The 22,042-nt window shown below is 53.4% G+C and overlaps 3 protein-coding genes across 70 annotated transcripts in view; 2 read left to right on the top strand and 1 right to left on the bottom strand.

Annotated features, from left to right (window-relative positions):
• Positions 1 to 3,293: 3,293 nt before the first annotated feature.
• Positions 3,294 to 5,305, top strand: NR2C2AP (nuclear receptor 2C2 associated protein). 4 transcript variants are annotated; one of them, XM_065535336.1, is made up of 6 exons: positions 3,294 to 3,702; positions 3,846 to 3,936; positions 4,150 to 4,255; positions 4,327 to 4,394; positions 4,673 to 4,789; positions 5,148 to 5,305. In XM_065535336.1, exons 1-6 carry the CDS (start codon positions 3,665 to 3,667, stop codon positions 5,235 to 5,237), a joined length of 510 nt encoding a protein of 169 aa, XP_065391408.1. In that variant the 5' UTR covers positions 3,294 to 3,664; the 3' UTR covers positions 5,238 to 5,305. The 4 variants fall into 4 exon arrangements, with proteins under 4 accessions (XP_065391408.1, XP_065391407.1, XP_073882646.1 ...); XM_065535335.2 differs by having other exon boundaries at positions 4,327 to 4,388; positions 4,673 to 5,305; XM_074026545.1 differs by having other exon boundaries at positions 4,681 to 5,305.
• On the bottom strand, positions 4,844 to 16,719 carry RFXANK (regulatory factor X associated ankyrin containing protein). 50 transcript variants are annotated; one of them, XR_012428606.1, is made up of 11 exons: positions 16,425 to 16,719; positions 14,858 to 15,052; positions 9,588 to 9,671; positions 9,383 to 9,448; positions 9,011 to 9,111; positions 8,400 to 8,525; positions 7,906 to 7,972; positions 7,394 to 7,474; positions 5,822 to 5,871; positions 5,297 to 5,451; positions 4,844 to 5,062 (listed from the first exon to the last, which is right to left on the bottom strand). XR_012428606.1 is itself a non-coding variant. In XM_065535321.1 (11 exons), exons 2-11 carry the CDS (start codon positions 15,042 to 15,044, stop codon positions 5,051 to 5,053), a joined length of 1,038 nt encoding a protein of 345 aa, XP_065391393.1. In that variant the 5' UTR covers positions 15,045 to 15,052; positions 16,425 to 16,719; the 3' UTR covers positions 4,844 to 5,050. The 50 variants fall into 50 exon arrangements, 40 of the variants coding, with proteins under 40 accessions (XP_065391393.1, XP_073882625.1, XP_065391392.1 ...); XR_010583285.1 differs by lacking the exon at positions 16,425 to 16,719 and adding an exon at positions 15,880 to 16,081 and having other exon boundaries at positions 7,310 to 7,474; XR_010583286.1 differs by lacking the exon at positions 16,425 to 16,719 and adding an exon at positions 15,880 to 16,081.
• A 102-nt stretch (positions 16,720 to 16,821) lies between these two features.
• BORCS8 (BLOC-1 related complex subunit 8) overlaps positions 16,822 to 22,042 on the top strand; it is a 49,734-nt gene continuing 44,513 nt past the window's right edge. For all 16 annotated transcript variants that reach the window (XR_012428600.1, XR_010583283.1, XR_010583284.2 and 13 more), the window contains exon 1: positions 16,822 to 16,893. Coding sequence is in view for 9 of the 16 variants with exons in the window: in XM_045379448.3 (XP_045235383.2) it covers positions 16,857 to 16,893 (37 nt within the window). In the remaining 7 variants the exon portion in view is untranslated. The remainder of the gene's footprint in view (positions 16,894 to 22,042) is intronic.

Raw genomic sequence — 22,042 nt, 5'->3', positions numbered from 1 at the left:
CGCACAGGTGGGGCTGCCTTCCCAGACACCACCAAGGCAGAGAGTCCCCACTGACCCAGACTCACTGTGTGACTGCAGCAAGTCCCTGACTCTTTCTAAACCTCCAGTTTCTCCCCAGAAAAATGCTGAACCTGAACCCAGTTAGGGGAACTCCAGAGTCAGACGGGTTTGCATCCCAGTTCCCCTTGGTGATCTTGGCCAAATGACTTTGCTGTTCTGTGCCTCAGTTTCCCCCAGTGAACCAGAGGAGCTGCTTTTGGACCTTCTAGAGCTCTCCCTGCCCCATTCCCTGGGGTGGGGGTGGGAGCTCTTAGTCTTTCCTCACTCAAGCGAATGAATGGACCACTTTTGGCTGCCCTGCTGGGAGCCCAGAGCTGCTAATTCCCTGGAGAAACAGGAGGCTCTTTCATGCCCAGGCGCCAGTGGGGTGAGGAGGCGGGAAGAGGGTATGGAGCTGGCCTCATACCCGTGGGCAAGGAGGCCACATGCCAAAGCCAGGAGTGGTGTGGAGAGCCCTGGAGCCATGCATATCCTCATTGGAGGGCCTTGGCTAAGTTGATGTGTCCTCAGCTGTAAAATGGGAATGACAGGGAGCAGCCACAGCAGGTTTAACAAGCCACTGGGTGGTGACGAAACGTGGCTTCAAGTCAGACACACAGTGGACTCTCAGTGAAAGTCAGCTACTGTTGCTATGTGTCAACCTGAAGAACCCAGAGTCCTCCAACAGTCCCATTAATAGAATTCCCCCATTTCACAGATGAGAAAACTGAGGCTCAGAGAGGTCAAGGTGCTTTTCTAAGGTCACACAGCTAATGAGTGGTCCAGCCAGGACTTGAACCAGATCTGGGCTCTCCGGGGTCCCTGCTCTTCCTAACTTCCTCCGGGGGGGTTAGGTTGGGGGCAGGGTTTCCTGTCACCTCCAGCCCCAGCCCTGAGACCAGCGAAGTTGGGTTTGGATGGCAGCAGACTCTGTCTAAATGCGGAAAGCCCCGGCAGGCAGGGGCTGAAGAGGCAGGCCTTCTGCTGGTGACCCAGTTTCCCCGCCAGCCCCCCGCCCCCCGCCGCCTGGGGTGGGTTTGAGCAGATGCTAGTAGGATGCCAGGAGGACCATTCCTCCAGCCCTTGAAGAAAGGGGCTGACTGCCAGACCATTCAGCTAAAGCCAGGAAAAACAGCCTCTTGCCAGTGGCTGCTCTGTCTTGGAACTCTCGATTCATGCAGAACGGATGGTGTCCTGCCCTTTCTCCAACACCTTCTGTGACTTCTCCGGGCCCAGCAGGATGTGGCTCCACATATTTTATTCAAATTCATGGTCTTTCACCCAACTAGGCCTTTGCTTATGCTGAGTTCCCTGCCTGGAACACCCTCCCCACTCCAGATTTTCTCACCCTTGTGAATTTCTGTCGCCTGACCCCCTATTAAGGTGCAATTCTAATATCCCCTCTCCCAGGAAACCTTTCCTCTAGGTAGAGCCCCTGCTCCTTCAGCCCCATCTCTCCCTTGGGGCTAGGAGTGTCTATGTCTACCTCTGTCTTGCCCAGATCGGGGGCTCCTCTGGGACAGGGCTGGAGCTGAGGCCTCTTGCTGTCCCCAGCATCATCCAGCAGAAGACTGGGCATGAGAGTGTAACAGTAGAGGTTGCAGGAGGTGTCTAGTGAATCAATGAACCAAATCTTCAGCCTGGAATCTAAGGCTTTGTGTTTGGCAAACTCCTGTTCATGCTTCAAAACCCACCTTGCAGGCTGGGTGTGGTGACTCACGCCTGTAATCCCAGCACTTTGGGAGGCCAAGGCGGGCAGATCGCAAGGTCAGGAGTTCGAGACCAGCCTGGCCAACATAGTGAAACCCCTTCTCTACTAAAAATACAAAAATTAGGCAGGCATGGTGGTGCGCACCTGGAGTTACAGCTACCTGGGAGGCTGAGGCAAGGGAATCACTTGAACCTGGGAGGCGGAGGTTGTGGTGAGCTGAGATCACACCACTGCACTCCAGCCTGGGCAACAAAGTGAGACTCCATCTCGAAACAAAACAAAACAAAACAAAAATAACAAAAACACCCGACCTCGCATGCTCCCTCCTCCAAGAAGCCTTCCTTGATGTCCCAGCAGCATTTTCTGGGAAAGACAAACTTGGAGGCCAGGGCTCCTCTGTCCAAACAAGAACACAAGGGGCCGGGCACGGTGACTCACACCTGTAATCCCAGCACTTTGTGAGGCCGAGGCGGGTGGATCACGAGGTCAGGAGATAGAGACCATCCTGGCTAACACGGTGAAACCCCGTCTCTACTAAAAATACAAAAAATTAGCCGGGCATGGTGGCGGGCGCCTGTAGTCCCAGCTACTGGGGAGGCTGAGGCAGGAGAATCGCTTGAACCCGGGAGGCGGAGCTTGCAGTGAGCCGAGAGCGAGCCACTGCACTCCAGCCTGGGCGACAGAGTGAGACTCCGTCTAAAAAAAAAAATATATATATATATATATATATATATATATGTGTGTATATATATGTGTGTGTGTGTGTATATATATGTGTATGTGTATATATATGTGTGTATACATATATTTTTGTATATATATCTCACAAAGGGTTGATGAGGACTTCAGATACTCCCAACATCGTGGCCTTTTCCACAACTCTGCCTTTGGCCTCCGGGAGGCAGTGAAGTTCAGGGATTCCCAAGCTGCATTTAGCGTTAGGTAGCGATTAGGGTAGAGTAGGTTAGAGTAGGAAGAAAGACATTGTCATAGGAAGTCTTTCTGGCCGGGCGTGGTAGTTTACGCCTGTAATCACAGCACTTTGGGAGGCGAGAGTGGGCGGATCGCTTGAGCCCAGGAGTTCGAGACCAATCTGGGCAATATGGCAAAACCTCATCTCTACAAAAAAAAAAAAAAAAAAAAAAAAAATTAACTGGCCGTGGTGGTGCGCGCCTGCTAGTTCCAACTATTCGGGAAGCCGAGGTAGGAGGACTGCTGGAGCCTGGGAGGTAGAGGTCGCAGAGAGCCGCGATCGCACCACCGTACTCCAGCCTGGGCGACAGTGAGACCCTACCTCAAAAAAAAAAAAAAAAAAAGGAAGTCTCTCGGATTCCAAAATCAGTCAAAACCAGTGTTCTACACCTTCGCGCGCCGAGGGACAGCGCCCCGCGCGCGCAGCCAGCCTTTTCCCTACAGCTTCGAGGAAACCAAGGTAAATTCAATCATTGAACCCGGGCCCTTTAAGAAGCGAGCATGAAGGGGCGGGGTCGAATCAAGCCCCGCCCCAGGAGCAGCTACAGTGGCCACCGGATTTACAACACGCATGCGCCGAGCCCACGCGGTTCCGGGTCCCAACATTTGGCTCCAAGAGCTCTGTTCGCAGAGAAACAGATTCACACAAAAAGCCACCGCCCCCGAAACCCGCGGGAAATCTGTTTCCTTTGAGAGGCCCGGCCTCCGGTCATTGGCGGTTTCCCTGATCCTCTCTCCCAAATCTTCCGGCAGGGGATTGATCGAGGCGACTTTTAGGACTGGGGTGGGCGAAGGAGTGGCGGGTCTCTTCCCAAGTTACAGGTGAGGACGTGCAGGCCAAGGCGTAGCCGAGATCGAGCCGCCCTGTGGCTTGAGGAGGCGCCGGGATTCGAACCAAGGCTGTGCCCAATCCTAAGCCCTGCGAGGTCTTGTGGAACCGACATGACCCATTCTTTGGTTTGTCCAGAGACAGTGAGCAGGTAAGAGTCTGTGGGGACAGGCAGTGGCGAAGCCCTAAGCCTGGGGTCGAGCCCTCAGTGGACAGAGGTGTGGAGGTCAGGCCCTCCGCGGAGCTGAGAGCTGGTCTCAGCCCCTCTTTTTGCCCTGATCCTGGTGCCTCCAGGGTGAGTTCGGTGCTGAATCGCAACACCCGGCAGTTTGGAAAAAAACATCTTTTCGACCAGGATGAGGAGACATGTTGGAACTCAGACCAGGTGAGGCTCCTCCCTCGACCCTTCATCTCTGGGGTGATTCAGATTCAGATTTCATGGCTTGAGAACGTCAGGGGGCCCCCATAGGTGGCCAGGAAAGGAACAAGTGCCGAATTTCTCTCTTCTCCCCCTCAACAAGGACTGTGTGAATGAGATAGGCATAGCAGGGCCCTGCCTGCAATGAGCTTGTGCCTCAGTTTTCCTGTCTGCTTCCAGGGCCCCTCCCAGTGGGTGACACTGGAGTTTCCCCAGCTCATCCGTGTCTTTCAGCTGCAGATCCAGTTTCAGGGTGGCTTCTCCAGTCGCCGGGGCTGCCTGGAAGGTACTAGGAGGCCCTGGGTGGCGGGGGTTCCAGGGGTCACCCCAGACACTCATTGCCTTTCTCTGCTGAAGGTTCACAGGGCAGTCAGGCTCTCCGCAAGATTGCAGATTTCTACCCTGAGGACAGCAACTCGCTTCAGATATCCTGCCCCTGCTTCTGGGGTGGGGTGGTCTGTGCCTTTGGACTCACCCAAACCTGAATGGGAACCCTGATATGTGATCTTGAACACATGACCTCTAGGACTCCATCACTTTTTCTGTAAAATGGGGCTGATGACCACCTGTTCTGTGTCAGAGGCTTAGAGGGGCCTGCAGCTTCCCCAGGTTGCCCACATCAGTGGAGTCTGAGCTGGGTCTGAAAGAGGTGGGGGCCTGCGGGTGGGAAACCAGAAATCACCTGTTTCCCTTGACTGCCCACGATCACACTTTCCCCATGCCAGCTGCTGAAGTGGACCGGCTGAAGGTGACATTTGAGGATGCCACTGACTTTTTTGGCCGTGTGGTCATCTACCACCTGCGGGTGCTTGGGGAGAAGGTGTGAGACCTCTGGGGGCTGTCTCCTCCAGGAAGCACAGCAAAGTCCCTCAAATTCTGCACAGAAGGTTTATTGGTTTCTCTTGGGAAGAGTCCCCTCCCACCACCTGTCCAGGAGCTGCCTTTGAAGCCAGTTCTAGGTTTCCCCAGCTCTGGCCAACCGTTTTGTTCCCTGAGTGTCTTGAGTCCCCAGCGGGCGGCCTTCACTCAGGGTCAGCGGGCACCAGGTTGCTCTGGAAGAGCTTGAGGATGTGGTTCTCGATCACCTGTTGCACTGAGATGGGGCAGGGAAAAGGTGGGCTGTGAGTTTGAATCGGGAGGGGCATGGAGGCGCAGGCCAACCTGCGCTCTCCCCTTAGGGAACAAACAAGGACCCCTACAGAGACCTGCATTACAGAGCAAAGCTGGGAGAACCTAGGCCCCATCCCAGGAACCTCAACTTCCCCTAAGTTAGTAAAAATGCATTTTTATAGCTTTTCAGAATTATTAATATAAAAATATTTCTTACCAAGCAAAATGTGTGAATTGTGACTTTTATGAAAAGATGGGCCTGGGCGTGGTGGCTTACACCTGTAATCCCAGCACTTTGGGAGGTCCAGAGGGGAGGACTGCTTGAGCTCAGGAATTTGAGGCCAGCTTGGGCAACATAGCAAAACCCTGTCTCTACCAAAAAAAGTTAAAAATCAGGCTGGGCTTGGTGGCTCACACCTGTAATCCCAGCACTTTGGGAGGCCAAGGTGAGCGGATCACTTGAAGTCAGGAAAGGCCAGCCTGGCCAACATGGTGAAACCCCATCTCTACTAAAACTACAAAAATTAGCCAGGTGCAGCCAGGCGCGGTGGCTCACGCGTGTAATACCAGCACTTTGGAAGGCTGAGGTGGGTGGATCACCTGAGGTTGGAAGTTCGAGACCAGCCTGACCAACATGGAGAAACCCTGTCACTACTAAAAATACAAAAAATTAGCTGGGCATGGTGGCACATGCCTGTAATCCCAGCTACTTGGGAGGCTGAGGCAGGAAAATTGCTTGAACCTGGGAGGCAGCGGTTGTGGCGAGCCGAGATCGCACCATCGCACTCCAGCCTGGGCGACAAGAGCGAAACTCCATCTCAAGAAAAAAAAAAAAATTAGTCGGGTGTGGTGGCAGGTACTTGTCATCCCAGCTACTTAGGAGGCTGAGGCAGGAGAATTGTTTGCCTGGGAGGCAAAGGTTGCAGTGAGCCGAGATCATGCCATTGTACTCCAGCTTGGGTGACAGAGCGAGACTCTGTCTCAAAAAATACATTAAAAAGATTTTACAAATTAGCTGGGTAGACTGGTACATGCCTGTAGTTCCAGCTACTTAGGAGGCTGGGGCAGAAGGACGGTTTGAGCCCAGGAGTTTGAGACCAGCCTGGGCAACATAGCAAGACCCTGTCTCTTCTAAAAAAAAAAAAAAAACAACACAGCCAGGCATTGTGGCTCATGCCTATAATCCCCGCACTTTGGGAGGCTGAGGCAGGCGGATCACAAGGTCAGGAGTTCGAGACCAGCCTGACCAACATGGTAAAACCCCTGTCTCTACTAAAAATAAAAAAATTAGTCAGGCATGGTGGTGCACGCCTGTGATCCCAGCTACTCAGGAGGCTGAGGCAGGAGAATCGCTTGAACCTGGGAGTTGGAGGTTGCAGTGAGCCAAAATCGCGCCATTGCACTCCAGCCTGTGTGACAGAGCGAGACTCCGTCTAAAAAAAAAAAAAAAGCAACAACAAAAAATTACTCAGGCGTGGTGATGAATGCCTGTGGTCCCAGCTACTCGGGAGGCTGCGGTGGGAGGATCACTTGGAGCCTGGGAGGTCGAGGCTGCAGTAAGCTCTGCCTGCCCCATGCTCTGCCTGCACCACTTCATTCCAGCCTGGGTGACAGAGCAAGACTTTTTGCCTCGAAAAACAAAACAAAACAAAAACAAACCCCCTGAAAACGAGAGGAGGGATGAGGAATGATTTCCATCCCAAACACAGTAAAACTCCGAAGGAAGGTGGGGGGATATTTCCTAAGCCCTCCATCCCTACCATGAACCCAGGGGGTCGGTTCAATTGGGATCTCCCCATTTTATGGATGGGGAAGTTGGGGTCCCATTGTGACAGAGGAAATGGAGTCAAATTCGGGTCTGCCCATGGTCCCTGTTCAAACCCACTGCCCGCCATGGAGAGGGGCGGCCTCCATGGCTCTGTGCGCTGTGGCCTGGCTGCCTACCCTTTGGTGTCCTCACTGCCAGGCCTCCGCAGGGGCCAGTCCTCCCACCTGGATGCCATTCTCCCTCCCTTCAGGTCCCCCAGAATCCTTCCCTGACCTCCCCATCCCAGGGCTGGGCCCATCTCACTTCTTGGGGTCTCAAGCTTAAGAAACATTCCTCCAGGAAGCCCTCTGACTTCCATTGGCCACTTTGGGGCTCTTTGATGAGAAGCCCCTCTTTGGGCCTCTCCATGCCTATGTGTCCCACATCATGGCCCCAGTCACTGACACCCATTGTCCTCCCTACCCCAGCACATGCGGAGCCCCAGGAGCCAGGACTGGGATGTGCCCAGGCGGGACCCCATTCCTGCCCTGTGTGTCTCAGGCCGACCTTTCCGGTATCCCAGGGCCACGGCAAGGTCCATCGGGGTGTAGCCAGAGTCGGCTTCGGTGGTGAGGTCAGCACCGCGGGCTGCAAGGGAGAGGGGAGGGTGCTAGAGGGTGGGGCCTGGGAGCCCAGAATGGGGTCTGGGGACCTGGGAGATCCCATGGCACCCCTCATTCCCCACAATGCAGTCGTGGGTCTGCCTATTGCCCATGTGGCCTTTTGACAAGAGTCTAACCTCTGCTATCTCGGTCTCCACTGAAGAACGTGGCTGAAGGGTCTCTGAGCCATGGAAGATGGAGGTGCTCAGCCTCTGGGCCAGATCCTAGACCCAGACCCTGACTCCCGTGTGGTCCTACCACCTGCTCCCCTCTGATCCACCCTCCGAGAAGAGCAGGCAGTGACCACCTGCTCCAATAGCTCTTCAAGCAATGCTTGGGCGTCTCCCTACCCTCAGGATCCCCGCAGGGCCTGCTGGAGCGCTGGGGCCCTTGGGGCCAGTCCCGACTCCCACTCACCCAGCAAGGCCTCAACGCATTTCACGTGGTTGCCACGCACAGCGTACAGCAGCGGCGTCCCTCCATTCTGTTGTGGGTAGGGGCAGGAAAAACCAAAGGTTTACCTCTTCCTCATTCTCACAATGCCTTGTACTCTCTGGCCTCCAATAGAATGTGGTTCCTCCTCCTGCTCATCACTGGGCCCATCTCACTTTTTGGGGTCTTAAGCTTAGACACCTTCCTCCAGGAAGCCCTCTCTGACTTCCCTTGGCCACACGGGGCTCTTGCAGCCACCTGTGCATCTGTCATCATAGCGCAATTCACTGCATCTCAGCTGCCTGTTTCCATGTCTGCCTTCCCCACATGGGGAGCTCTGCTCTGTGAGGCTGGGAATGGGGCTGTCTCGTGTTCTCGGCACCCAGAGCAGGCCTGCATCTTTCAGGTGCTCTGTGAGTGTTTGAGGCAGGAATGAAGGCCCGGAGGCTGAGAGGTCCCGGGGGAGGGCAGTCCCTCACCCAGTCATAGATGTTGATGTCCACGTCACGCTCCAGCAACAGCCCCACAATGTCTGTATAGCCGCCAGTGCTGGCCAACGACAGGGCGCTCTCTCGCTCTTTGGCCAGGATGTGGGGGTCGGCACCCTGCAAGGAGAAGAAGGGGCAGTGATGGGATGGGTTGGGGCATACCCAGGAATCCTGGGGTACCCACAGCAGCTGCATCTTTTTTTTTGTTTTTGGAGACAGAGTCTCGCTCTGTTGCCCAGGCTGGAGTGCAGTGGCACGATCTCGGCTCACTGTAACCTCCACCTCCCGGGTTCATGCAATTCTCCCACCTCAGCCTCCAGAGTACCTGGGATTACAGGTGCCCGCCACGACGCCTGGCTAATTTTTGTATTTTTTTAGTAGAGACAGGGTTTCACCCATGTTGGCCGGGCTGGTCTTGAACTCCTGACCTCAAGTGATCTGCCCGCCTCAGCCTCCCAAAGTGCTGGGATTACAGGCACGAGCCACCACACCCAGCCAGCAGCCGCATCTCAAAGACAAGGCACCAGCAAACACAGCCAAGAACCCAGCCCACCCTAAGACCCCCGGGAACCCCCCAGCTGCCCAGCTTGGCTGGGACGCACCCACTCCAGCAGGAAGCGAACGGTCTCAATCTCTCCAAAGGCCGAGGCCCAGATGAGGGGAGTGAAGCCACGCTCGTCTGGCTTGTTGACGAGGTTGTCACCTGGCAGGAGGGGGCAGGCGATACCACCAGGCTGCACCCCTGCCCCCTATCCCCAGTGCTGCCAAAGGGGGATGAGGTGGGGGGCTGGGGTTAGACAGGAATGAAGGGGAGCGTACGTCGATGGACATATATGGACAGGGTCACACAGACAGGTAGATACAAGCACACACGTGGACACTCACAGGTCACATCAGCGTCATGAGTGGGCATGGACACCCATATGCACACCACCCAGGCGCGGACATGCCAGCACACGTGTGTGAACACGCACCTTTCCGCAAATGCTCCTTCAGCTGGTCGAGCTCCCCCTGCGCTGCGAGCTGGTGGATGGACAGGGCTGGGGCAGGACAGAGGCAGAGTCCTCACTCGTCCCCTTGCTTCTCTGTGCTTCAGTTTACCCTCTGTCCATAACTGCTCCTCACAGGCCCTCCCACCCTCCTACTCCTCTCCTTGTTGGGGACCGTGGGCTCACTCACAGTCTAGGGTGGCCGGCAGAGCCGACACCTCGTTCCCCCGCTGCCGGTTGGTGAGAGTGGTGGAGTGCTTCAGGGAGTTACCTGCTGGGAGAGAGACAATAGGCCTCAGTTTCCCCTCAGTAGATGTTCTGAGGCTTCAGGACAGAAGCCCATTTGGTTTTTTGCTGCTGCTGTTGTTGTTGTTTGAGATGGAGTCTTGATCTGTCCCCCAGGCTGGAGTGCAATGGCGTGATCTCAGCTCACTGCAACCTCCACCTCCTGGGTTCAAGCGATTCTTGTGTCTCAGCCTCCCAAGTAGCTGGGATTATAGGCGCCCACCACCACGCCTGGCTAATTTTTGTATTTTTAGTAGAGACGGGGTTTCGCCATGTTGGCCAGGCTGGTTTCAAACTCCTGACCTCAAATCATCCACCTGCCTCAGCCTCCCAAAGTGCTGGGATCATAAGCTTGAGCCACCAAGCCTGGCTGTTGGGCTTTTTTTTTGAGACAGAGTCTTGCTCTGTTGTCCAGGCTGGAGTGCAGTGGTTTGATCACAGCTCACTTCAGCCTCAACCTCCTGGGCTCAAGCCACCCTCCCACCTCAGCCTCCTGAGCAGCTGAAACTACAGGTACGACCATACCCAGCAAATTAAAAAAAAATTATTTTGGTAGAGATGGAGTCTTGCTATATTGCCCAGGCTGGTCTCAAACTCCTGGGCTCAAGCGATCCTCCTGCCTCGGCCTCCCAAAGTGCTGGGATTACAGGCACGAACCACCATGCCACTGCCTTTGGTATCTCCCTGGGGTCTTGGAGCTACCCAAGGCAGTGCCTGGGACTCCACCATTCACTCACTCTACTCTCTTGAATACCTAGGATGCGTCTTTCTCCTCCCTTCCTGGCAATGTTCTGGGCAAACAAGACACAGTTTTTGCCTTCTAGGGAGTCTGGGGTCAAGTAGGTGCATCAGAAATAGAGACATAATAAAAAACTTCAAGTTGAAGTAAGTGTTCAAAAGAACTTAAGGCTGGGCACGGTGGCTCACGCCTGTAATCCCAGCACTTTGGGAGGCTGAGGTAGGTGGATCACCTGAGGTCAGGAGTTTGAGACCAGCCTGACCAACATGGTGAAATTCCATGTCTACTAAAAACACAAAATTAGCCAGGCGTGGTGGCAGATGCCTGTAATCCCAGTTACTCGGGAGGCAGGAGAATCACTTGAACCCAGGAGGCAGAAGTTGCAGTGAGAGAGATCACGCCACTGCACTCCAGCGTGGGCAACAAGAGCGAAACTCCGTCTCAAATTAAAAAAAAAAAAAAAAAAAATTAAAAGCAGGTAGAAGAGGACAGAAAGAAGGGAGCACAAGGAATAAGTCCTTCTTAGGCAATGTGGTAACTGGAGGGCCTCCCCAAGGTGACACCACCGAGATCTTAGGAAGTCAAAGAAATCAGCTACAGGTACTGGGCACGGTGGCTCACGCCTGTAATCCCGGCACTTTGGGAGGCCGAGGCAGGCGATCACCTGAGGTCAGGAGTTCGAGACCAGCCTGGGTAACATGGCAAAACTCCGTCTCCGCTAAAAATACAAAAATTAGCTGGGTGTGGTGGCGTATGCCAGCTACTTGGGAGGCTGACGCAGGAGAATCGCCTTAACCCAGGAGAGGGAGTTGCAGTGAGTTAAGATAGTGCCATTGCACTCCACCCTGGGTAACAGAGCAAGACTCCGTCTCAAGAGAGGGGACTCCGGGAGGCATCTCAAGAGTGGGTAGAGGGAAAAGGAGGGGAGGGGAGGGGAAGGGAAGGGAGGGGAGCCTGGGCAACAAGAGCAAACCTCCGTTTAAAAAACACAAAAAGGCCGGGCGCGGTGGCTCAAGCCTGTAATCCCAGCACTTTGGGAGGCCGAGACAGGAGGATCACAAGGTCAGGAGATCGAGACCATCCTGGTGAACACGGTGAAACCCCGTCTCTACTAAAAATACAAAAAATTAGCCAGGCATGGTGGCGGGTGCCTGTAGTCCCAGCTACTTGGGAGGCTGAGGCAGGAGAATGACATGAACCCGGGAGGCGGAGCTTGCAGTGAGCTGAGATCCGGCCACTGCACTCCAGCCTGGGTGACAGAGTGAGACTCCGTCTCAAAAAAAAAAAAAAACAAAAAAAAACCAAAAATGAACTGTAGTCCCAGCTACTCAGGAGGCTGAGGCAGGAGAATGGCATGAACCCAGGAGGCAGAGCTTTCAGTGAGCTGAGATTGCGCCACTGCACTCCAGCCTGGGCGACAGAGCGACACTCCATCTCAAAAAAAAAAAAAAAAAAAAAAAAAAACCCGGAGGCGGGAAGGGAGGGGAGGGGAGGGGAGGGGAGTTAGCTATAGGAAGAAGTGTAGGAAGAGCATTCCAGACAGGAGTGGCAGCAACAAAGGTTGTGGGAGGGAACTAAATTAGGCATACTCTTGGACTCTAATCAAAAATAAATCCTCAGTTCCTCAGTAAGTAAAACAGGATGACCATCTGATCCAGCAGTTTCACTCCTAGCTATCTACCCTCAAAGAGTTAAAAACAGGTGTGGGCCGGGCCCGGTGGCTCAAGCCTGTAATCCCAGCACTTTGGGAGGCCGAGACAGGTAGATCACAAGGTCAGGAGATGGAGACCATCCTGGCTAACCCGGTGAAACCCAGTCTCTACTGAAAAACACAAAAAACTAGCCAGGCGAGGTGGCGGGCGCCTATAGTCCCAGCTACTCAGGAGGCTGAGGCAGGAGAATGGCATGAACCCAGGAGGCGGAGATTGCAGTGAGCTGAGATCTGGCCACTGCACTCCAGCCTGGGCAACAGAGCGAGACTCCGCCTCAAAAAAAAAAAAAAAAAAGGGTGGAAGGGCCAGGCACTGTGGCTCACGCCTGTAATCCCAGCACTTCGGGAAGTGGAGGCTGGCAGATCACTTGAGCCCAGGAGTTGGAGACCAGCCTGGACAACATGGCAAAACCCTATCTCTACAAAAAATACAAAAATTAGCTGGGCATGGTGGTACACGCCTGTAAACCAGCTACTTGAGAGGTAGCTGGATTCTTGTGAGGCACGAGAATCGCTTGAACCTGGGAGGCGGAGGTTGCAGTGAGTCGAGATCGCACCACTGCACTCCAGCCTGGGCGACAGAGTGAGACTCGGTGTCAAAGGAAAAAAAAAAGGAAGGAAGCACTGATCCATGCTATGATGTGGATGAACTCTGAAAACGTGATGCTGAGTGAGAGGGGCCAGACACAAAAGGCCACATAGTGTTATGATCCCACTGGTACGAAACGCCCAGAACAGGATAATCTAAATAGATAGAAAAGCAGATTGGTTGCCAGGGATGGGTGGAAGGAGATTGGAGAGGGACTGTTATGGTATGGGGTTTCCTTTTGGGGTGATGAAACTATTCTAGATAGGCCAGGCGTGGTGGCTCACGCCTGTAATCCAAGCAGTTTGAGAGGCTGTGGCGGGCGGATCATGAGGTCAGGAGTTCAAGACCAGCATGGCCGATATGGTGAAACCCCATCTCTACTAAAAAAACAAAAAATTAGCTGGGCATGGTGGTGCGTTCCTGTAATTGCAGCTACTTGGAAGGCTGAGGCAGGAGAACTGCTTGAACTGGGACCCGGGAGGTGGAGGCTGCAGTGAGCCAAGATTGAGCCACTGCACTCCAGCCTGGGCTACAGAGCGAGATTCTGTCTCAAAAAACAAAGAGGCTAGGCGCAGTGGCTCATACCTGTAATCCCAGCACTTTGGGAGGCTGAGGGGGGTGGATCACCTAAGGTCGGGAGTACAAGACCAGCCTGACCAACATGGAGAAACCCTGTCTCTACTAAAAATACAAAATTAGCCAGGCATGGTGGTGCATAGCTGTAATCCCAGCTACTTAGGAGGCTGAGGCAGGAGAATCGCTTGAACCCAGGAGGCGGCGGTTGTGGTGAGCCGAGATCGTGCCATTGCACTCCAGCCTGGGTAACAACAGCGAAACTCCGTCTCAAAAAAAAAAAAAAAAAAAAAAAAAAAAAAGAAAAGAAAATATTCTAGATAGAGGTGGTGGTTACGCAACACTGTGAATGTACTTACTGATACTGAATGGTACTGCAATCCTGGCTTAAATGGCAAACTTTTATGTTATGTATAGTTTATCACAACAAAAAAAATATATACAAAGTTGTAAAAAAAAAAAAAAAAAAAAAAGAAACAAACCCTTCCTGAATGGAGAAGGAAGACACGTCCTATTAGTGGGTCATAAAGACAGAGGTCCCGGCCAGGCATGGTGGCTCACACCTGTAAATCCCAGCACTTTGGAAGGCTGAGGCAGGAGGATCGCTTCAGGCCAGGAGTTCAAGACCAGCCTGGGCAACATGGTGAGACCCTGCCTCTCAATTAAACAAAAAAAGAAAAAAATTAGCCAGGTGCGGTTGCATGCCTATACTCCCAGCTACTAGGGAGCTGAGTGACGTAGGAGGATAGCTTGAGCCCAGGAAGTTGAGGCTGCAGTGAACTATGATCTCGTCACTGCACTCCAGCCTTGGTAACAGAGCGAGAACCTGTATCAAAAAGCAAAAACAGGCCGGGTGCGGTGGCTCAAGCCTGTAATCCCAGCACTTTGGGAGGCCGAGATGGGCGGATCACGAGGTCAGGAGATCGAGACCATCCTGGCGAACATGGTGAAATCCCGTCTCTACTAAAAAATACAAAAAAACTAGCCAGGCGAGGTGGCGGGTGCCTGTAGTCCCAGCTACTCGGGAGGCTGAGGCAGGAGAATGGCATAAACCCGGGAGGCGGAGCTTGCAGTGAGCTGAGATCGGCCACTGCACTCCAGCCTGGGCGACAGAGCGAGACTCCGTCTCAAAAAAAAAAAAAAAAAAAAAAAAAGCAAAAACAGGCTGGGCACAGTGACTCACGCCTGTAATCCCAGCACTTTGGGAGGCCGAGGTGGGTGGATCACCTGAGGTCAGGAGTTCAAGATCAGCCTGGACAACATGGTGAAACCCCGTCTCTACTAAAAATACCAAAAACATTAGCCGGGCATAGTGGTAGGAGCCTGTAATCCCAGCTACTCAGCAGGCTGAGACAGGAGAATCAGTTGAACCCAGGAGGCGGAGGTTGCAGTGAGCTGAGATCGTGCCATTGCACTCCAGCCTGGGCAACAAGAGTAAAACCCCGTCTCAAAAAACAACAAAACAACAACAAAAAAACGAAAGCAAGACAAAGGTTCCATCTGGGGCCTGACAATCCATCGTGATGGAATCCCAGAGGGCCAATCCCAGAGGAGGTTTCCTACCCTGTGGCGAGGAAACACTGGCATCCGGTTCGGGATTCACAGGCTCGGGGGTGCAGGGGAAGAGACTGAGGACCACAGTGTCTGAGCCATCTGCGGCCTCCTCTCCCGGGTCTTCAGGGTCCCCAAGTTCTGAGGCAGGGGGCAGCTGGGTCAGGATGAGGTCCTCTGCAGGCTGGGTAGGCTCCATGAGGAACGCTGGCGGAGGTGTCAGACGGGGAGAGATGACAATAATTATCAACAGCTATAATAAAGTAGGCACCGACTGCATACCTAGCCTTGCATTGTGAGGGTGGGTAAACTGAGATCCAGGTTAATCACCAGAGCCAGGGAAATGAAAACCAGAGTCCAACTGCTTTTGAGGTCTACCCTCCCCCACCACCGAAGCACCTGCAATGTGCAATGTTTAAAAGCCTGGGCTCTGGCTGGGCTCGGTGGCTCACGGCTGTAATCTCAGCACTTTGGGAGGCTGAGGTGGGTGGATCACAAGGTCAGGAGCTCGAGACCAGCCTGGCCACCATGGTGAAACGCCATCTGTACTAAAAATACAAAAATTAGCCAGGTGCGGTGGCGGGTGCCTGTGATTCCAGCTACTCGGGAGGCTGAGGCAGAGAATTGCTTGAACCCGGGAGGTGGAGATTGCAGTGAGCAGAGATCACACCACTGCACTCTAGCTTGGGGGACAGAGCAAGACTCCGTCTCAAAAAAAAAAAAAAAAAAAAAAAAAGCCAGGGCTCTGGGGTCAGCTGTCTGGGTTCGAATCCCTCAATTTATAGGCCGTGAGAACTTGGGCATGTGACTTAATCTTTGAGCCTCAATTTCCTCCACGACAAAATGTGGAAATGAGCCGTACAACGAATTACGTCTGTACATAGCTTATCCAGGGGTCTGCTAAGGGCGGAGCTCAATAAATATTCGCTATGGTTGTTGGGGGGGGGTCCCCAGAATGAGTGAGGGCTCAACAAAGGTGTGATTGGTCTCATTCCCACCCGAGCTTCCCAAATCGATCCAGGAGGTCCACTCACCTCCCCACGAGCCTCCTCTGTCCCCCCGCGCCTAAAGCCCAGTTCTCTCAAAACTTGGGGGCCCAAGTCACAAACTTTTCTCTTCCAATGGATATAGCGGGAGGCAAGCTGGAGACTGGACCCTCAGCGCTCCGGCTTCCTCGGCCAGGGCAGAAAGCAACTTGATACTCGACCGCTACCCCCACCCCAGAGCTCCCCCACTGCGCGTGCGCACCCCGCCCCCCAAAAGTGAGGAAGGGCCCAAGCAGTAAGTACTGCCTCTAGCCCTTTAAGACTTAGGGGAGGGCGTGGGTTCCGCTGGGTCCCTGGGAGGGCAGTTGCGCCTGCGCCTTCTTTTCCCCTCCTCACCAACTCCGAGGGAATGGGCGGGGCCTAATGGGCTCTGAGAATTTCTCAGCGCCTGTGCCCGCTTACCTTTACCCCGCCCACAGATTTTTCCAGAGGGAGCCAATCGGCTCCGGCTTCGGGTAGATGGGCGGGGCTATCTCAAGAAGAAGCTGTAGGGGAAGTACGCGGGGCGTCTGGAACTTAAAGGGGCAACGTACCTTTGCTGTCCCGTTCCACAAGGTCCCTTCTGCGGTCTCAAAGGCTTATAAGCAAGGGCGGGGGCAGAGGGCTAAAGAAGGGAGTTTATGCGGTCCGAGTGGGTAATGCGTGGAGGGCTCCCCCAGCTTGTCTCTCAGGGAAAAGAGGGTTCAGAAAGGGAGAGAGTTCTTCCCCCTCTCCTGCCTGGGTGTCCCTCTACCAGCCTCAGGGGCGTCGCGCCCCCTCCTCACCGCCCCACCCCCGGGTGTGCCTCCTTCCCTCCGTCTCACAGCCCCTTTCCTGTCCGCGAAGACTGAGGAGCGGGGAGGGCGGGCCCTCTGACGCCGGAACTGGAACCGTGCGGCGTCCAGTTTCAGCAGGGAAGACTTAGGTGTCCGTCCCAGCCTCCAGGCTTCCGGTCCCGTTTCCCGGTTCGCTCGGCCGCGGTCGCTATGGAGGAACCAGAGATGCAACTCAAGGGGAAGAAAGGTGGTGCGGGCCTCCGGGCGGGACAGAGGGGGCCGGGAACTCGTGGAGGGGCGGCCTTACAAAGGCCGGGCGCAGAGGGACCGTGCGAGGAGCAGTGATTGAACTGCCGTCCAACCCGAGCTCGGCCGCTGACTAGTTTTGAAACCTGTAGAAAGGCCCCGTATCTGCTTTAATTACCCGTCCCCCCAGGACTGTTTCAATAATTCAGTAGCTGAGGCTGGGAGTGGTGGCTCACGCCTTTGTAATCCCAGCACTATAGGAGGCCTAGGCGGGAGCATCGCTTGAGCCCGAGACCAGCCTGGGTGACATAGCGAGACCTCGTTTCTAAAAAAATACAAAAATTAACTGGGCGTGGTGGCACACGCCTGTGGTCCCAGCTACTTGGGCGGCTGAGGTGGGAGGATTGCTTGAGCTCGGGAGGTCGAGACTGCACTGCAGTGAGCTGTGATCGTGCCACTGCACCCCGCCCTGGGTGACAAGTGAGACCCTGTCTAAAAAAAACAAACAAAAAACAAAATTCAACTATCTGATATTTGTAATGCATTGACAGAATCCCCGGGGTAAAGTAATCGCTGTGCGTGTTGTTTCCTTTTTTTTTTTTTTTTTTTTGAAACAAGGTATCACTCAGTCTCCTAGGCTGGGGTGCAGTGGCGCGATCATGGCTCACTGTAGCCTCAATCTCTCTGGCTCAGGCAATCCTCCTGCCTCAGCTTCTCCAGTAGTTGGGACTACAAGCGCATACCGCGTCAGGCTAATTCTTTAATTTTTTTTTTTTTTTTGACAGAGTCTCGCTCTGTCACCCAGGCTGGAGTGCCGTGGCGGGGTGGGATCTCGGCTTACTGCAACCTCAGCCCCCTGAGTAGCTAGGATTTCAGGCACACACCACCATGCCCGGCTAATTTTTTTGTATTTTTAGTAGAGTCGGGGTTTCACCATGTTGCTCAGGCTGGCCTTGAACTCCTGACCTCGAGTGATCCGCGCACCTTGGCCTCCCAAAGTGCTGGGATTACAGGTGTGAACCACTGCGCCCAGCTAATCCCCTATACTTTGAATCACCTCTAGATTACTCACATCTAGAGTACATAATACAGGCCTACACATCACTTCATTCACATGGATTCAAAGAAGTGCTTAGTGTAGGGCAAATTCAAGTTTTGCTTTTTGAAACTTTGTAGATTTTTTTTTTTTCCTGAGTATTTTCCATCCACAGTTGTTTGAATCCACAGATTCGGGAACCATGGATAACGGAAGGCAAGAGTAGGAGGCATAAGCCACCATGCCCTGTCTGTTATGCTCACTTTTCTCTTTTTTTTTTTTTTATTTGAGACGGAGTTTCACCCTTGTTGCCAAGGCTGGAGTGCAATGGCATGATCATGGCTAACTGCAACCTCCACCTCCCGGGTTCAAGCGATTCTCCTGCCTCAGCCTCCCGAATACCTGGGATTACAGGCATGCACCACCATGCCCAGCTAATCTTGTATTTTCAGTAGAGACGGGGTTTCTCCATGTTGGTCAGGCTGGTCTCAAACTCCCAATCTCAGGTGATCCTCCTGCTTCAGCCTCCCAAACATCTGGGATTACAGGCATGGACCATCACCCCTGGCTGTTATGCTCACATTCAAAGTGAGGAGGCTTATCTGGTAAGAGGTCACACAGTTTGGAGGTGGCAGGTTGGGCTCTGCCACTCAAGGCACAGTGGTGAGATGGAGAGACTCGTGTTAGCCTCCTTTGACTCCCAGACATGCCTGGGTTCTCTATCCTGAGCAATCACCCTGGTGATGGCATTGGATTCATCTCCGTAGCAAACCTTGAGGCAGGTGCTGTTATTCTTTTTTTGCGGATGAGGAAGCTGAGGCTCAGAGAAGCCCTGCTCTCCCAAATTCAAGCTTTTAGCTTTTCTTGTGATCATGTAACCTAATCAGTTGAAATTGGTATTAAAAGAAAGGAACAAAATGCCAAGCTCCTGAATTAGGTGGAGGGGACATCTGTTAAGCTTGGTAGTCAGGGAGGGTCTTGCGCAGGAGGCGACATTTGAGCAGACCTGAGGGATGAAGGAGAGCCAGTGACGGAATGGTGTCTCTGGGTGGGAATAGCAGGTGCAAAGGCTCTGAGGTGACAGAGTGTTCAGAGCTCTGCTGTAATGAATAAAGGAGCGATTGGTCACATACAGGCATTTATTTTATTTTATTTTATTTTTTTGAGATAGAGTCTTGTTCTGTTGCCCAGACTGGAGTGCAGTGGTATGATCATGGCTCACTGCAGCCTCCACCTGTCAGACCCAAGCAATCTTCCCACCTCAGCCTCCTGAGTAGTTGGGACTACAGGTATAGATCACCATGACCAGCTTATTTTTGTACGTTTTTGTAGAGGTGGGATTTCACCATGTCTCCCAGGCTGGTCTTGAATTCCTAGGCTGAACCCATCCTCCTGCCAAAGTGCTGGGATTACAGATGTGAGCCACCACACCCGGCGTTGGTCTCAAATTCTTGTCCTCAAGTGATCCTCCTACCTCGTCCTCTTGGGCAGTGAGAAAGTTATTTTGGGCAGTGCTGGGAGGTCCAACGAAGAGCCAGGGATGGAGGGCAAGAAAGGCAGGGAGGTCAGCAGCAGCTGGAACATGCAGGGCCCCATGGGCCATAGCAAGAAAGGTGGATTTTATTCTCTGGCAGGTGGGAGCCATGGGAGAGTTTAAAGCAAGGGTGGGAATAGATGATTTGTTCATTTGGAGTTCACCTCATCTGCTGCATGGAGATTGGACTACTGGCAGGAGGGGAAGCAGGGAGACCAGGGAGAGGGTGGGTCTGGCATCCAGGCAAGAGATGGCCATTCCTGGCTGTGCCTGGACCCATGCGGGCAGTGTGGTATAATAGTGAGAACAGGTGAAGCTAGAACCATTAGGATCTGCCCAAGGATAGGACAGGAAAGGCGGGCCCTGCTGGCTGGCTGGGAATGCCATTGTTGAAGCAGACCCTGTAATGATTTGTGTGCACTTAATTTATCAGGGCCGGGCGCAGTGACTCACTCCTATAATCCCAGCACTTCGGGAGGCCGAGGTGGGCAGATCACTTGAGGTCAGGAGTTCGAGACCAGCCTGGCCAACATGGTGTAACCCCGTCTCAACTAAAAATACAAAAATTAGCCAGGCGTGGTGGCGGGTGCCTGTAATCCCAGCTACTCAGGAGGCTGAGGCAGGAGAATCACCTGAACCCAGGAGGTGGAGGTTGCAGTGAGCCAAGATTGTGCCACTGCACTCCAGCCTGGACAACAGAGCAAGACTCTGTCTCAAAAAAAAAAAAAAAAAAAATTTCATCAGGAGACATCTGCAGGGGAGAAGGGGAAACAGGGCACGGCTGGCTGGTGAGGAGGCTGAGTGAGGGGCACCTCAGGTAAAATCCGCAGAGGGAGGCCTCAGCCTGGGCCTGCACAGGAGCCCAGGGGGATAAGTTAGGCTCCAGGTTGTTGTTCCAGTGCCCAGCGAGGGACACAGGTTTTCATATCCCTCACTGGTGAGTGGCAGCTGAGGGCCTCCTGGGATGTGAACTTCCAGGCACTTTCGGGTCCTGTGGGCATGCTTTGAAGAAGAGTCCCCGGTGTGGTCACGGGGGCAAAAAGAATGCCGGGAAGTGCAGTAGGCAGCAATGTCCACTACCAGTGGGTTTGAGAGGGAAACATGAGAAGAGTTCACCGGGGTCCGGGCACAGTGGCTCATGCCTATAATCCCAGCACTTTGGGAGGCCGAGGCAGGAGGATCACTTGAGACCAAGAATTCAGGACCAGCCTGGGCAACATAACAAGACCTTGTCTCTATTTTAAAAAATGAGCCAGGCACGGTAGCTCATGCCTGTAATCCCAGCACTTTGGGAGGCTGAGGTGGGCGGATCACAAGGTCAGGAGATCGAGACCATCCTGGCTAACACAGTGAAACCCCGTCTCTACTAAGAAATATAAAACATTAGCCAGGCGTGGTGGCGGGCACCTGTAGTCCCAGCTACTCGGGAGGCTGAGGCAGGAGAATGGCGTGAACCCAGGAGGCAGAGCTTGCAGTGAGCCAAGATTGTGCCACTGCACTCCAACCTGGGCAATAGAGTGAGACTCCGTCTCAAAAAATAATAATATTGGGAGGCCAAGGTGGGCGGATCACGAGGTCAGGAGATCGAGACCATCCTGGCTAACACGGTGAAACCCCGTCTCTACTAAAAAATACAAAAAAACTAGCAGGGCAAGGTGGCAGGCGCCTGTAGTCCCAGCTACTCGGGAGGCTGAGGCAGGAGAATGGCGTAAACCCGGGAGGCAGAGCCTGCAGTGAGCCGAGATCCAGCCACTGCACTCCAGCCTGGGCGACAGAGCGAGACTCCGTCTCAAAAAATATATATAATAATAATAATAATAAATAAATGAAAAAACTAGCCAGGCATGGTGGTTCACACCTGTAGTTCTAGCTCCTCTGGAGGCTGAGGTATGATGATGGCTTGAGGCTGGGAGTTTCGAGACTGCAGTGAGCTGTGATCGCACCACTGCACTGCAGCCTGGGCAATAGAGCGAGACCCTGTCTCTAAAAAAAAAAAGTTCAATCAAGCTGGCAAGGCACGGTGGCTCACGCCTGTAATCCCAGCACTTTGGGAGGCCGTGGTAAGCAGATCATGAGGTCAGGAGATCAAGACCATCCTGACCAACATGGTGAAACCCTGTCTCCACTAAAAATATAAAAATTAGCTGTGCGTGGTGGTGCATGCTTGTAATCCCAGCTACTCAGGAGGCTGAGGCAGGAGAATCACTTGAACCAGGGAGTCGGAGATTGTGGTAAGCCGAGATTGCACCACTGTACTCCAGCCTGATGACAGAGCAAGACTCTCCAAAAAAAAAAAGTTTACTCCTTATGAACTCATCACTCATTATGTCCTCTCATTTATGTCCTCTTTTTAAAATTTTTTATTTTTTTATGTTTTTTTGAGATGGAGTTTTGCTCTTGTTGCCCAGGCTGGAGTGCAATGGCATGACCTCAGCTCACTGCAACCTCCACCTCCCAGATTCAAGTGATTCTCCTGCCTCAGCCTCCAGAGTAGCTGGGACTACAGGTGCCTGTCACCATGCCTGGCTAATTTTTGTATTTTTAGTAGAGATGAGTTTTACCATGTTGGCCTGTCTGGTC

This window comes from Macaca fascicularis, chromosome 19 (assembly GCF_037993035.2).
Source record: "Macaca fascicularis isolate 582-1 chromosome 19, T2T-MFA8v1.1".
In the NCBI taxonomy this organism is placed as follows: domain Eukaryota; kingdom Metazoa; phylum Chordata; class Mammalia; order Primates; family Cercopithecidae; genus Macaca; species Macaca fascicularis.
Note: the sequence above shows the minus strand (reverse complement) of the source record. Positions and strands in the feature narration are given on the sequence as shown.

What these genes read in the sequence shown, in the direction of transcription:
- NR2C2AP (XM_065535336.1), top strand. Translation starts at nt 3,665, where the DNA reads ATGACCCATTCTTTGGTTTGTCCAGAGACAGTGAGCAG. An exon ending in TCGCCGGGGCTGCCTGGAAG is followed by an intron (nt 4,256 to 4,326) that starts GTACTAGGAGGC and finishes TCTCTGCTGAAG; the next exon opens with GTTCACAGGGCAGTCAGGCT. An exon ending in TGCGGGTGCTTGGGGAGAAG is followed by an intron (nt 4,790 to 5,147) that starts GTGTGAGACCTC and finishes CTCTCCCCTTAG; the next exon opens with GGAACAAACAAGGACCCCTA.
- RFXANK (XM_065535321.1), bottom strand. Translation starts at nt 15,044, where the DNA reads ATGGAGCCTACCCAGCCTGCAGAGGACCTCATCCTGACCCAGCTGCCC. An exon ending in TCTGCCGGCCACCCTAGACT is followed by an intron (nt 9,449 to 9,587) that starts GTGAGTGAGCCC and finishes GTCCTGCCCCAG; the next exon opens with CCCTGTCCATCCACCAGCTC. An exon ending in ACATCAACATCTATGACTGG is followed by an intron (nt 7,973 to 8,399) that starts GTGAGGGACTGC and finishes TACCCACAACAG; the next exon opens with AATGGAGGGACGCCGCTGCT.